The 13,260-nt window shown below is 44.6% G+C and overlaps 1 protein-coding gene across 1 annotated transcript in view; it reads right to left on the minus strand.

Annotated features, from left to right (window-relative positions):
- Positions 1 to 13,260, minus strand: part of LOC6610512 (regulating synaptic membrane exocytosis protein 1) — a 55,951-nt gene that overhangs the window by 12,349 nt on the left and 30,342 nt on the right. The window contains exons 6-12 of the mRNA XM_002035056.2: positions 11,675 to 11,923; positions 11,277 to 11,533; positions 10,962 to 11,216; positions 10,597 to 10,838; positions 5,619 to 5,743; positions 5,135 to 5,354; positions 4,905 to 4,969 (exon numbers count right to left, since the gene is read on the minus strand). Coding sequence (XP_002035092.2) covers positions 4,905 to 4,969; positions 5,135 to 5,354; positions 5,619 to 5,743; positions 10,597 to 10,838; positions 10,962 to 11,216; positions 11,277 to 11,533; positions 11,675 to 11,923 — 1,413 coding nt within the window. The remainder of the gene's footprint in view (positions 1 to 4,904; positions 4,970 to 5,134; positions 5,355 to 5,618; positions 5,744 to 10,596; positions 10,839 to 10,961; positions 11,217 to 11,276; positions 11,534 to 11,674; positions 11,924 to 13,260) is intronic.

Here is a 13,260-nt window from a genome sequence, read left to right on the forward strand (position 1 = left end):
GATATTCAGTCAGTTGACTAAAAACTGAACTTGATTATCCAGACTGCAACGAAATTGTCCTAAAGTTTAGCCTACTTTGTATTTAAGGTGTTCATTGTTCCCAGCCAGTGAAAACCATTTCAATCGGCTGCTGTAAATTTTCCCTCGGTTTTTATTATTTTTTGCCGTGTCCTAGTAGTTGGTAAGTTGGTGGCTTCATAACATATTCATGGCGTGTACATGCGCAGCAGCAACAACCACACGTCCGAATTGACTTTCTCTATGGCGGATCTGCAGCGGAAGCCGCCATATTGCAATAACGTGTTGCGAGCGGAAATGGAGCCCACACACAAGCAAACGCGCGCGTGTGTGTGTGTGTATGCCGAAACTGCGAACTGTTGCTCGGTAACTTTTTACGAGCGAAAAGAAAAAATATTACATTATGCCGCGCACTTTTCATCTGTGGAAATCGAATTCGTGTTGGGACTGACTTATAAGTGGGAGTGGGGCATGTTTATTTTTATCTACAGGTAAGCAGGCACATGTACTGATTATTGGAGTTTATCAGGCATCAGGCAGGCGCCGGCGATAAAAGCCTAAGCACTTGAAAACTTTGAGGCCCGTCGTCGTCGTCGATAATAATAATGACGAAGGCCCCCGCAAAGGCGAAAAAAGGGAATTCGGGGCTGAATTGTTGTTAAAAGTTTTATAATTTTCGACATTTCCAGCATTTTATGCCTCCCAGCTGTCAATTAAAGGACGTCAGCACCTGTTGCTGACAAGTCCGCCAAGACAAAAGTCACCGGTTTCCTTCGGGAGATGATTTCCCCCGCAATTGGAAACCCACACGCCCACTTGACACTTGCCCGGTGGTTTTTGGTGGCACTTCAGTGGGCTCCAAAGTTTTTTGGCAACCGAAATACCCCCTTTTTTCTCTGGAAGATAACTCAAAGTGACACAAAAGTTTGCGGCAAAAGTTGCTTATGAATAATAAACAGAGGCATGCCAGTAAATGGAAACACATAGACATAGACAGCTTGGTGGGCCACAAAAACATATATACATATATATATATACAGAAGAATTAAACACTTATTACAGATGCCATATGCTACGTTCAACGCATATTTACAGGGGCGGGAAACAAAGACAAGGCTTACTGCTCCAAATTCAAATCCAATTGATTATGCTTTTAAAAGTCGTATGCATATTGTGCGTTAACTGATTACATTCAACAGATCAATCAATCAATCAGTCGCGTGGAAGCAGCACAGCTCTAGGGTCAATCAATCTGCCATCAATTTAAATGATGACAGTCGTATTACTCTTGGTTTTAATTTTGTACATATATTTAGATTGTTTCGGTTTTCGGTTGTTGTTCGCCTCGCTTTTCGAGGTCTTGATTCTTGGTTGGTTACTGTTTTCATTGGTATTTTTCTGTTTATAGCCATAACTCGTGCCAGCTGGGGTTACATTGGTTATACAGGAAATGAAAATTGAGTTTGTATACAATCAGCACATGTTGTTATCTATATAGTATATTCGTAAGTGATTTTAGTTGTTTAGTCGTTTAGGAGAAATGCTAATCGGTTTAAGATTCAAGAGCCACTAAATGCTAGTCAAACTTAGGCGTAGGTTTATGCAAATTATTCAAAATGCAAACAAATCAAAGTGATGTACTCAAGGAATCTAGGAGGAAACCAACTCAAATGGAATCGCAAATCAGGCCAACCAAAGTAATCGAACTGAAAATGTTGTATGGTGTTGTGTCTCTTTCTCGGTACTCTGTTCTCTGTACCCTCGTGACCCTGGACAAAGTGGTATTTCTGGTAGCAAAAACCTGTTGTTTTCGACGGATGGCAAATGCAAACTGAAAGGAATCGTTACGGAAAGTGTGTGAACTAATGTATTAATATGTATGGTACAGGGCTTCGCATCGGAAGACGAACGATTACGGCACTATATGGTTCACAGATATATATAGCATTTTGCGGGAGAGCGGCATAATTAAAGAGTAGTAGAGTCGGGTATTATGCAAAGCCAAACTGAACAGACAGATCCAAACCAAACGAAACGAAGCGGTAGAATCGAGACGAAAGTAAAGGTAAACATTTGCTAAGCGAAAGCCAAACAAAAGCTCATAAATTGACAGAGAGGTGGAAGTGGAAATTGTGTACAGGGGACACAGCGTGGCGGCAGCAGGAAACCAGGAGAGAGAAAACAGGGCGTATATGTAATAAATAAAATGGAACCAAGGCGAAAATAAAGCAGCATTACATAAAAACAAGAGAAAGCGCACTTTACAATACATATCATTGGCTGAGAGGAGGGCTTTACAAAGTATCTTATAGAACCTAGCTATGTTACACTGGTTGTTATTCGTCAGGGATATATTATTATAATAGTTTTGTTTGTTCGCTAAGGATATACGGACATACTGATATACTGATATACTGGGTGCTAAAACTGTACAGAGGTACGTATATTCATTGGACTTTGGGTATACTGAATGTACAGGGTACTTGGGATAGAGTTGCTTTGTTCATTTACCATTTAACTGATGGCTTCGGGGGTTGGCTGATTTAGGTGGATCGGCGGTGGATGGTGGATGCTGGATGTCTGAGCGGATCTGCGGATTTGCGTGATGCGGAGATGCGGGTCTGCTGCGAAAGGATAGAAGGCTAGTCCAGTCAAGAGATTCTCAATTGTTTGCACGATGTACGCTTTGTTTTGCAGTTAAATAGAGAGACTTTATTTTCACATTTCTTTGTTAGCCGTTTTTCAGTTAAATTTAGGTTGCTAGCACATTTCGGTTCGCTGGTATACGCATTAGTGACTATTAACTGGTTGTATATAGATATATATTCAAGTATCGTATAGCGTTGAGTTGTAAATGTATACATATGGATTTCAAATGAATATCTCAACCTCGAGCGGCGGTTAGTGCGGATAATCTTAAAAATTTCATCAGTTTTTCACAATTCCATCTCCCAGGGAGCTCTTTTCAGGGACCTTCGCACCTGCCCAAGTGACTTTTGTAAAGGTTTCTCATAAATTTAGTACATAATTCAGTTACAGGTATTAGTTATAGTTACAATATAAGGTTAGCGTTACAGTTACAGTTACGAGTTACGATTACAAGTAGGTAGTCTATACAAAGTGTCGTGATCGAAATCAATGTTAAGTTATCACCCATCTGACAGGAGTTACATAGCTACAAAGCTTCTGCTATAAGGTAAACGAGTAAATTCAGTTAGCTCTCGAAAATGATTCTGCACTCATCACTCTCCTCCGTTTAGCACTTCGAATACGATTTGTATGTAGGTGGGCTCCAAGCGTTCGCCTGCGCTTCCGTTTCCGGTTCCGCTCTCACTTCCCATTTCACTTTCTACTTCACTTTCAGTTTCGGTTTCACTTTCAGTTACTGTTTCAATTTTAATTTCCATTTGACATATACAAACACAGCTCTAACACTGACTGACACATATAGAGAGTACGGGGTCTACAAATGCGCACAACTCTCGGATTTATTCGTGTACCATACAGATAGAGGTGTCTCGGGTACTTTGGCTTAAAAACACATTTAAACATTTCAACAACAAACTACTAATTTTTGTCTATATGTTTTCTGTTGTCCAATTTGGTTGGTTTTCGATTTGCTTACAATTACATATATGTTAGTATATATATAAATATCATAAAGTCAATAACATTTAAAACACACACAAATATTGTTAAACTCTGTTCGCTACAAATTTGCACTAGTAACATTTATAAAGATTTCGGTTTATCTATAAACTATATTATAACTGGCCCAAGCCGAGCCATTACATTAGTTACTTTCATGTGATTCTCAGTAGGTATTGTTCCTTTGTTATTATTGTATCGATTCGTAGAGCCTAAAGATAGGTTCTACACAAGCGGTGTTTGTTTTTTGTTTTTGATCTGGGGAAGTAGCTCAAAACTTGTTTCGTTTCTCGAGTGAATCTACAGCGTAGGGCCGAGATATCATAGACACGAATGTTACGTTAAAACTTTAATATCTTAAAACCCTATTGTTGGTGCTTTGTTCTTACTGTGATCTCGGGGCAATTGGATTGCCCGCGAACAAGAAGGTTGAACCAAGGAAAAACAGACTTGGAAATGAAAACAACCCGATACGGACTGTATCGGCATCAAATTCTTTGAGCTAGCTCGACTATCCACTCCTATCAGTAAATCGCTTAGTGGCTACTTAACCGTCTACATACGTTAGTTGGGCATGTTAGTAATATATTTGTAGTTTCTCGAAATCACTAAGTTCTACCAACACCGAAAAATAAATATATGTAAGTACATCTGGTGGTTATATGACAAGAATAGCAATGAACACATTTAGCCATTTCGCATGGTTAGTAATCATAAACTGTAGTAGAATTCAAAAGTAAAACTCAAATCCAAATCGAAAACAAAACAGGGGAAACACAGAAATCAGGATGTATATTACTCGGTTAGCTACTGTAAATATCGGGTATGAATGTGTACCAAAACGAAAAGGTCAAAGGAAATCGTTGAATCAGTGACTAGAAAAGGTGAGTTTACGAGTATTTATATATATATATATATATTATATAGCATGGAAGCTGCAATCAAGTACGAAGAGTTCAATTCATTTCGTGAGCACTTTGTGAAAGCTGAAATCGTGTGAAAAAACTGCTGCCAATGCTTAAGCTGCGTTTAATAGCTACTTAATATCGTATGCATATGGTTTAAGTTTTAGTTTCAGTTTCAGTTTTAGTTGGGTTTGGCTTGCTGCTCATAGCTCGGTGTGTTCTCATTAGGCGGTAGTATCTCTAAATCAATAATATATAGTATGTTCACTTCCTCGACTGCTGCCGCAGCTTGGATTCTCTTACACAACTGAGTATAACGAAATAGTTTTATACCGGAGTTTTTGGTAATTTCCGTCTAGTTGGCGATGCTGGTGATTTGTCTGTGGTGGTTTCGGGTTCTGTTTTCGGTAAATCGTTTGTCGCGATAAGAAGTAACAAGAAACGAGAGCAACAAATGAAAATTATGTGAATGTTTACTTGCAGGGTACATATACATAAATATATTAAATTGCTGGGTAGATTATATACAGGATAATCAACTGGGTTCCATTGACGACACTTACCCGCTATGAGGCCCAGTCCGACGGGACCGTCTCCGGATCTCCGAGGTCCGCTTTGACCACCGGCATTGCCGGGTGGCAGGTTCTCATCGAAGAGATCGCACATCCGGAAGTCCGTGGCATGCTCCACCAGCAGCTCCACAACGTCCCCGGTTCGGTCCATGATGGAGCACACCTCCTCGAAACTCCTGTCGATCAGCGACATTCCATTCCACTCGAGTATCTATTGATGGAGGTAATACAATAAGGCCTTAGTTACTTCATCCTTTCCTACTTAGAGACTTGAATGTGAAAATGTAATAAAAGATTGTCTTTTTATTTACTGTGTACTTCCAGTATCTCGTGTCGAAAATCATCAATCATGTGCTATTAATTTGGGACTGCCATCTGGCCGAGTACTCAACGCGGTTAGACGCACTTTGCCACCCTTTCAGTCAATACCAATCATGGCAGGCTGGCCAAAACACCACCCGCAGCCCACACTCACCTTGTCGCCCTGCTGCAGGCCATTCTTCTCGGCCGCTCCTCCTGGAACGGTCCACACAACGTAGGCGAAGAGACGGCCATCGGCTCCTGTTTTTCCGCCGACGACGCGCATTCCAAAGCCACGTGCTGCGGGAGTAGACAATGTCAGATTTAATAAGAGCCTGGCTGAAGCGCTGAGCGATTAGGCGAAGAGGCCAGGAGGACGGAATAATCAATAGTTAGGCTCTTGAACTGGCCCCAAAATCGGGGTCTGCGACTAGGCACGTTCTCGCAGATACAGATACAAATTTCGGGCATGTGGCAACAATTTGCGTTGATTTCATTTGCACTTTGCAGTGCCACAGAAGTCGCAAACCGAACCGAAAAACCCAGCCATGCCCACGTTGCGTATACGCCATGTCGCCCGCCCTGTTTGTGTTTGTCTGCTAAGTTCTCTTTTTGCCAAGTCAGCGAGTTTTGCTGTGCAGATGAATGTGCGCTTCTGTGGATTTTCCAGTATTATTCTTTCTCCCAAATTTGACACAAATTTATTTCCCAACTTAAACTTGACCCCGCGGACATTTATAACAATTTAAGTGAGCAAACTGCTTTAAAGTTGGCTGCAGATAGCTTAAAGCGACTTAAACATTTCCGCCGAAAAGTTAGTTATCCCTTTAGTTCTATACTTCAACCTCAATATATGAGTTTCGCAAAATGGCTTCGGCAACTGAAAAGATTTCGTTTGCCGAATCCAAACAATTTAATTAATTTAATTGCAATTTCGGGGCCTGCAGTTCAGTTTCAAGTACTTATCATTTGGCGCAGAAAACTAATTTCAACAATTTGTGCACCGAAAACTTGCAAAAGCGGATTTCCGTCGCCGTAGGACGGGCTGCAGACAATGGCCAGGAAAGTTAACCAGCCACCGGAGCAGCGATGACAATGAAATTGTGTCTCCAAGGTGAGATCTCCAGGGATCTGGAAGGAGGGCGAAGGATGAAGGACGAAGGGAGCCGGAAGGACAGCATGGCAGGTCCAAGTTTTGCGCAGGAAATGGCGGCAAACTTGGCCAGTATGCAATAAAATGTTGCGCATCCGCCATCGCTGGTGATTCAGGCGCATTGATACCCAATTAGGATAAAGCGACATTTTCTTACAGCCCGCTGTTTGTTGAGTGTCTTTTAATCAAAACTTTTTCTCCGACCCTCGCCTTAAGACTGCAATAAAAACGATATAAATAAAACGCAAATCCTTTTGCTGACAGTGGGGAATAGGCCCAAATTATTTGATGACGCCACGGTTTTCGGATATATCGCGATTGATGCACTTAAAAAAGTAAATAGTAACACATGGTTTTTTGTTAATACTTCACTTTAATTTAGTAAAACAAGACTTACAATGCTGTGATCTAAAGAACCACTTCATCTCTATGATACAAAAGTCTAATATTTATCTTGCAAATAGAATCAAGTGCTGATTTAAGTATATTTGAGTAAGTTTCTCTCTGAGTGCTGCCATTTGTCTTTAAGCCCGCACTAAACATGGAGCTGAGTGAAATTTTCGATTCGTTTTGGCCATAAAAATCATGAGTGGAGGTAAGGTCCTTGTTTTGGCCGTATTCCATGTCCTTTGTCTCATTGTCCCGCTGCCCACCGTCCGCTGGCCTTTTTCGTGCTTATTTGCCATTCCTGGCCGGACCAGACTTTTATGATACAATTTGTTTGCCGGATGGCCAACGATTTTTTATGTGGCCATCATTGGGATTTAATAAGCCGCCCAGCACAGCCACACAAAGGTGTGTTGTTTATGGGCAGCGGGTCGGAGGGGTTGTAGGGTTTTATTCCTATTTTGGGTATCCGTTTCCTTTGTTAGCCAAGAGCCGTAAACATACTGGCAAATTGAATCAAAATTTGTATGTAGGTCATTATTTAGGCACACAAGATTCCCTTTGAAGGCCGGTAGCCTTTAACTGGCCTAAGCCACTTTAATTGGAAAACTATCCCTAAGCTGTGCCTTTAAAGTTTCTGCCCTGCGTTTCTTTGGCAACTTTTTAATTTGTGCCATGTCCTTGCATCCTCTATGCCTGGCAGACACATGCCCCACATCCCCGTAATGGCATTAAGTGAGCAAACTTTTAGCTGACACACATCGAACGACTTAATCGATGCACACCTTCCTGCATCCTTCGAGTCCCTCGAACCCCTCGCCGGAGCCCAGCATCCTTTTGCTGTCCGGGAAAACGAGTCATGGAGTCATGAGCGTAAGCGATTTAGTGGCTTCTATCAGCTGCTATAAAAATTGTCTCTTAATTAAACTAGCAGAGCGAGCGACGAGCAAGGATACTACTCGCATGTCCTGGCTACCAGGACTTCAGTGGGTTAAACTAATAAACCATTTTAAGGCGATGAGCGTACTTTGGCAGCAGTCAGGAAAAATGCCAACACCCTTCGATTGAATCATGTAGTTAGCTGATCTCATTCGCTTCTTAAGGTCGAGCTTCTAGCATTCTGCATTCAAAAGTATCTAAGGATCTGAGCAGGCAGAGGTCTTTCAAATGTCTATATGTTATTCACAAAGGATGCTTTTAGGTTATTCTTCGTGTAGCATAGAAGGAAATGGCTCATTCTGAGTGGCTTGTGAGGCGGATAACTATGAAGGGCAGCCAAGCGAACAGTTGTACGATGTGGGCCAAAAGGAGGCCACCTGTAGCTGGGGAAAGCGAGCACGCAATGCCAAAGCCGGAGGTTCGTGGTTCGCCCCAATAAATGGGTGTGTGTGTGGCTCTTGAGACTGCATTAAATTTCATTAGGCGTGTTAGGGCGCCATTTGCCGCTACACCTGTCCCCTGTTCTCACATGGCCAGAACACCCATCGCGATTAACAGTTGCTATCGGAACATTTGGAGCTCTGCATAATTGAAGAGCTCGCCGAAATGCTGCCTGGATACAATTGAATTACACATCGCCATCGGATGCCTAATTAGCCATGAGAGTGCAGCGGCTAATTACGCTCACCTGCGTGTGCACCTGCGAATGTTAACGCAAAAAGTGTAGCATGTTTCAGGGAGCAGAGCTGAAATTACAAGGCATTCAGCTCAGTCAATACATCAAGACGAAATTGCAGCACAGCTCCCACAACCACAAGCCATGTGTGTGTATATGTGTGCGCTGTGGCTAAGGAGACGCAGCTCCTGTCAGGCACAAGGATGTGGATAAGGACGAGGATACGGATAGCCGTGCAGGTGTGTTGTACAACAAAGACCAGCAGCAGCAACCAAGAAAATGGTTTAGCACATTAAAATTCCACTTGCTTCGCTGCATATCAAATATGCCGAGCTAAGCAGCCACTACTGGCATGGATATACTCGTATATGTGTATGTATGGATATATAGATATATAGACAAGGCCCTTGAGAGCGGGCTTAACTCACGATATCGCCTGTGGTATAGAATACATTCCATTCGCCTGCACTGCAGGTTCCTGTGCGTATTTGTTGGGTATTGACATTTTTTTTATGATATGCAAATTGAAATTTTATATTAGCAAGCGCACGTCGCACAGGTGGCTAACCGTTGGGAAAAATGGGGTAAAAACCTGCAGGGCGGCCAGTTATTTTTATTGGGATTATAGGCGCTCGTTAAGAGCTCTCCACAAGATCCTACCAAATGCCACGAACGCCAAGAGAATTATTAGTGGCTTTGAGAGCTATTTTAAGTAGTTTCTTCATAGTTGGGTTCATCAAAAAAAATCCAGCGAATATTATGAGAGTCGTTTATTGGAATTTCTGTGAATATTAATTATGAAAAGTAAGACCTTGTTTTCTAGTTACCAGCTTGAAATCTGAAAATTGGCTTTGCCCTTGGCGAGAGTGCATTTAAGTGTCGAGGAGAAAAGTGTGCCTTTCTCGTTCACCTCTGGCCTTCTGGCCAGGATGTTGGCCACTTTTTGCCGCATGTGTTCATGAACTGGCCAAAAGAGAGCCAGCCATGCATGCATGCATATGCCAAACATTCGGGGCATTATTATTTATGGCCAGCAGGCGTGAAGTTTTCCATTCCTATTCCTATTTCCCATTCGATTGGGTGGGGGAAAATGCCCCATTTAAATTGGCGTTGAATCCTAATGCCCATGCTCACGTACCTCTTCGTATTGATTTTTATGCTCCGAGTCCGCTGTCGATAATTAAAAATTCATTTGGCCTGCTATCCCGGCTGACTGGCCCCTTGAGGTATGCAACAAAAATGCATATAATTAAAATACATCGACAGGAAGTGGGAAACAAAGCGAGGAAATAAAAACCCCGGCCCTCACCTACACACACACACACATACCCAAATGACATTGGCCAACAATGCCGAACAGCTAAATGTCCTTTGTATGTGTACATGTGTGTGTGTGTGTGTTGGGTGTCCCTGCTGCTGCAACTGGGAACTGAAAGCTCGTAACTCGGAATCCGGAGCTCTCGGTGCCTTTATGTCGATGAAATCCGCTCAGTTGCTTAATCTGCTACCAGTCTGCTTCCGCTTTGGGTTTCATTAAGGCCCACGGGGACCAAACCACATTATCCTGGCCGTCCCAAACCCGACGCTCCGTAGCTTCTGCACTTTGCGGGGGGAATTAAGGTACACAGATACCCGGCGATATCCACAACCGACTTCACCGCTGCTCGAATTAGCATAACCAAACGTCGTAATGAGTCCTGTTTACTCGCCCATTTCCGGTGCGGTTCCAAGGGCAGGACATCAACCGTTGCCGGATGGAACGGACAAACAAGCCGTACTGCGTCCCCTTCACACATCGACAGAATTCTCAATCTTACCTTATAGTTTTAATGAAAAGAAATGGTACACAATTTGTATCTGTATCTGCGGAAATCACAGCTTCTATTCCCGATTTGTTTCCAGTGCACTGCCACACACCCTCACGCCATTTCAGGAACACATTAAGCTAAGCCCGGGTCTTCGCTGCCTTGTGTCTTAGTCCTAAAGCTCGGTACTCACTGCGGTGCGCCTTGTCCGTGGGATCCCGGCGCAGAATGATGCGCCGCTTAGATGCACAAATCGGCCCCGAATCCACGTCGTGAATTACGATCCGTATGGCCTCGCCGTCCATTGATGTTTGCCGTCGCGGCGCCTCCAAATCCTCCAGATTGGGGCCCGTAAATGAAGCCATGGGCGGCGGAATCGAGGAGGGCGGAACCGCAGGCAGGGCACCACGATTCTGCAGCAACGCTATATCAGGTCTGAAATATGGAGTAATATTGGATGTGCTCTTAAATTTCCACAAATTAAATGATATATTAAAAAAAACAATTTCAACGCAGTTTCTTAAGTCCAACTGAATATTAAGGTACAGGTACACTTACAACTGCGAACCACGTCGCCGCATCCGCCGGTCATCGTCGACGGTCAGGACGGGGCTACCCTTATCCGGCGAGCCGGGCGAGTCGTCGTTCTGGATGTCCTCCGAGGGATGTGGCACCCGGAACGAGGGTCGTCTGGATCCGGGCAGCTGGATGGGCGGCATGATGCCGCCCTCGCCGGGCGACCTCTGCAGCTGCGTGGCAGGAGTGGCACCACCTTGCGTCAGCCCGGGGGCAAACACATCATAGGCGGACTTCCTGTTGGGGGAAATTGCTGGTCAATCTGGCTGCGTTGAACCCTTAAAAGCAACCTCCTACCTGCGTGGCATGGCCGGAATGCCCAGACCCGCTCCATCCGCACCCAAACCCAGCGCCGGACCACCACCGCCCATGCTGCCGCCCACGGGTCCGGTCTTCATGTCGTCATCGTAGCTGTGCTGCCGGGCCACCCGCGACCCCCTTCGCGACTGCATGCGCGACAGGGGCGCACCGAAGGGGGGTTGTCCATCTGGGCCCTCGCCCCTCGGCGGACTGTTGGAGCGACTGGGCGCCATGCTGCGGCCGCCTTTCAGTTGCTAAAATACATTTTAAACGGGGTTTAATTAAAAGGTGGGCTTAGTAAAAGACTACATCTCTAGTAGAAAACTTTAGTACCCTTTTATGAGTATTAAACTTCCTTATGTTTTACGATCCCTAGGTACCAAATTTCAACTTACCCGCTCCAACTCCTTGAGCGAGGCTGGCGAAACATCGGAGTGCCGTCGCAGTTCGGGACTTCGCGGCGGGGCCAGGGCTGCTCCATTGCTGGGGGCCAGGGTCTGCGTGCTGCTGCCCAGCTTGGCGTCCGAGTGGCGCCGCTGCAGTGCCTCCAGCACCGGGACGTCCAGCATCGAGTCCGTCGAGTCCTGCGGAATGCACACACGCGAGGCCATTTTCCGGCGGCACACGCTGCAGCGCCACATGGTCTGCGGATTCGAGAGGGCGGAAAATCAATTTCCATTGCTGTGGCAACGCGGCAGAGAGTGCACGCTGTGCTAATTAAAAATTTCCAGCTTAGCGCTGGAATCTATTTGCGGACCCACACGGCGTCCTCTACTATTTATTAGTGGTCGGCGAGGGCTCAAGAAAACCCATTATGCTGGGCAGCGAGAATAAATATTAATTACTTTCAGAACAAAACTTTTCGCCCACCCGCCGGCGTGTAGCGCGTTGCACAAAAATCCTGCTTCCAGGCGCTACCGCTTTTGCCCCTGCCCCAGTGCATCCGCACGGAAAATGGGGGACACAGGTGCGCCTGCATCGGCATCCCCTCAAGTCCGCCTCGGTGCATTTTCCACTTACTTTTTCCGCGGCACGCCCGCACAATGCTCGTTACATTTCCACCTGGCTGCTGATTCATTTTGCCCGGCGGCTTCAATCGTCATGTGTGGCAGCCACGTCCTTTTCGTGCTTTCCTACCCATTTCCGACCTTTTTTTCCTCCCACATTCAATGGCTGCCCTGGCGGAAGCTGCCGCCATTGTAATTAAGTCAGTGCACGGAAAAAATCAAAATTGTTTGTATTTGTGGTGCGTAAAAAGGGAATCAGCTGAAAACATTCGCATGTGTCGGTATGAAACTGAAATATCTATAAGTTTGAAATCACCAAAAGTGCGGTAGAGTGTAAGAATGACATGATACAGTTCAGACAGTTTTTGTAAATAGTGTTTTATAATGCATACGGATTTTAAAACAATATTTTTCTTTCATAGACCGATCCTGAAAGTGAATATTTCCCGTGCACATATGCTCATGGGCTGCACTGTACGCCACAGCTGCAACTAGAGCCCGGTTCTGGTTTATTGCCTCTGTGCTCCCCAGTTGCGTGCTCTGTAATTACACGGCGATGGTGCAGTGTGGCTGCCAGTTCATGATCCCATCGAGAAATCGACTGAAAAGTTATTTCCTAGCTGCCACAGCAACTTCAGCAAAGAGCAGCCAAGCACGCTGCACGCTTATGAAAATTTAAGATTTCTTTTGCGTTCATCGCGTATGCAAAGGCATGCGGAAATCGATTTTGATGCGAGAGCTGAGCTCTGAGCAGGAAGTCGAGCATGAAGCGGCAAATAAGCCATACCACATTGCTTAATAATCAGCACTCTCGGAAATATATTCAAAATAATCAGCACTCAAGGATATATGTTCTGAATTTAGACTGCCATGGAAATCAATAGAGGCTATGACTACGGTTTCACCACAAATTTTAGAGATTTTCATTTCGGTTCAGTTTGAAGAGCGTACTCATAGTTATCTACTTTGCCTTT

This window comes from Drosophila sechellia, chromosome 3L (assembly GCF_004382195.2).
Source record: "Drosophila sechellia strain sech25 chromosome 3L, ASM438219v1, whole genome shotgun sequence".
In the NCBI taxonomy this organism is placed as follows: domain Eukaryota; kingdom Metazoa; phylum Arthropoda; class Insecta; order Diptera; family Drosophilidae; genus Drosophila; species Drosophila sechellia.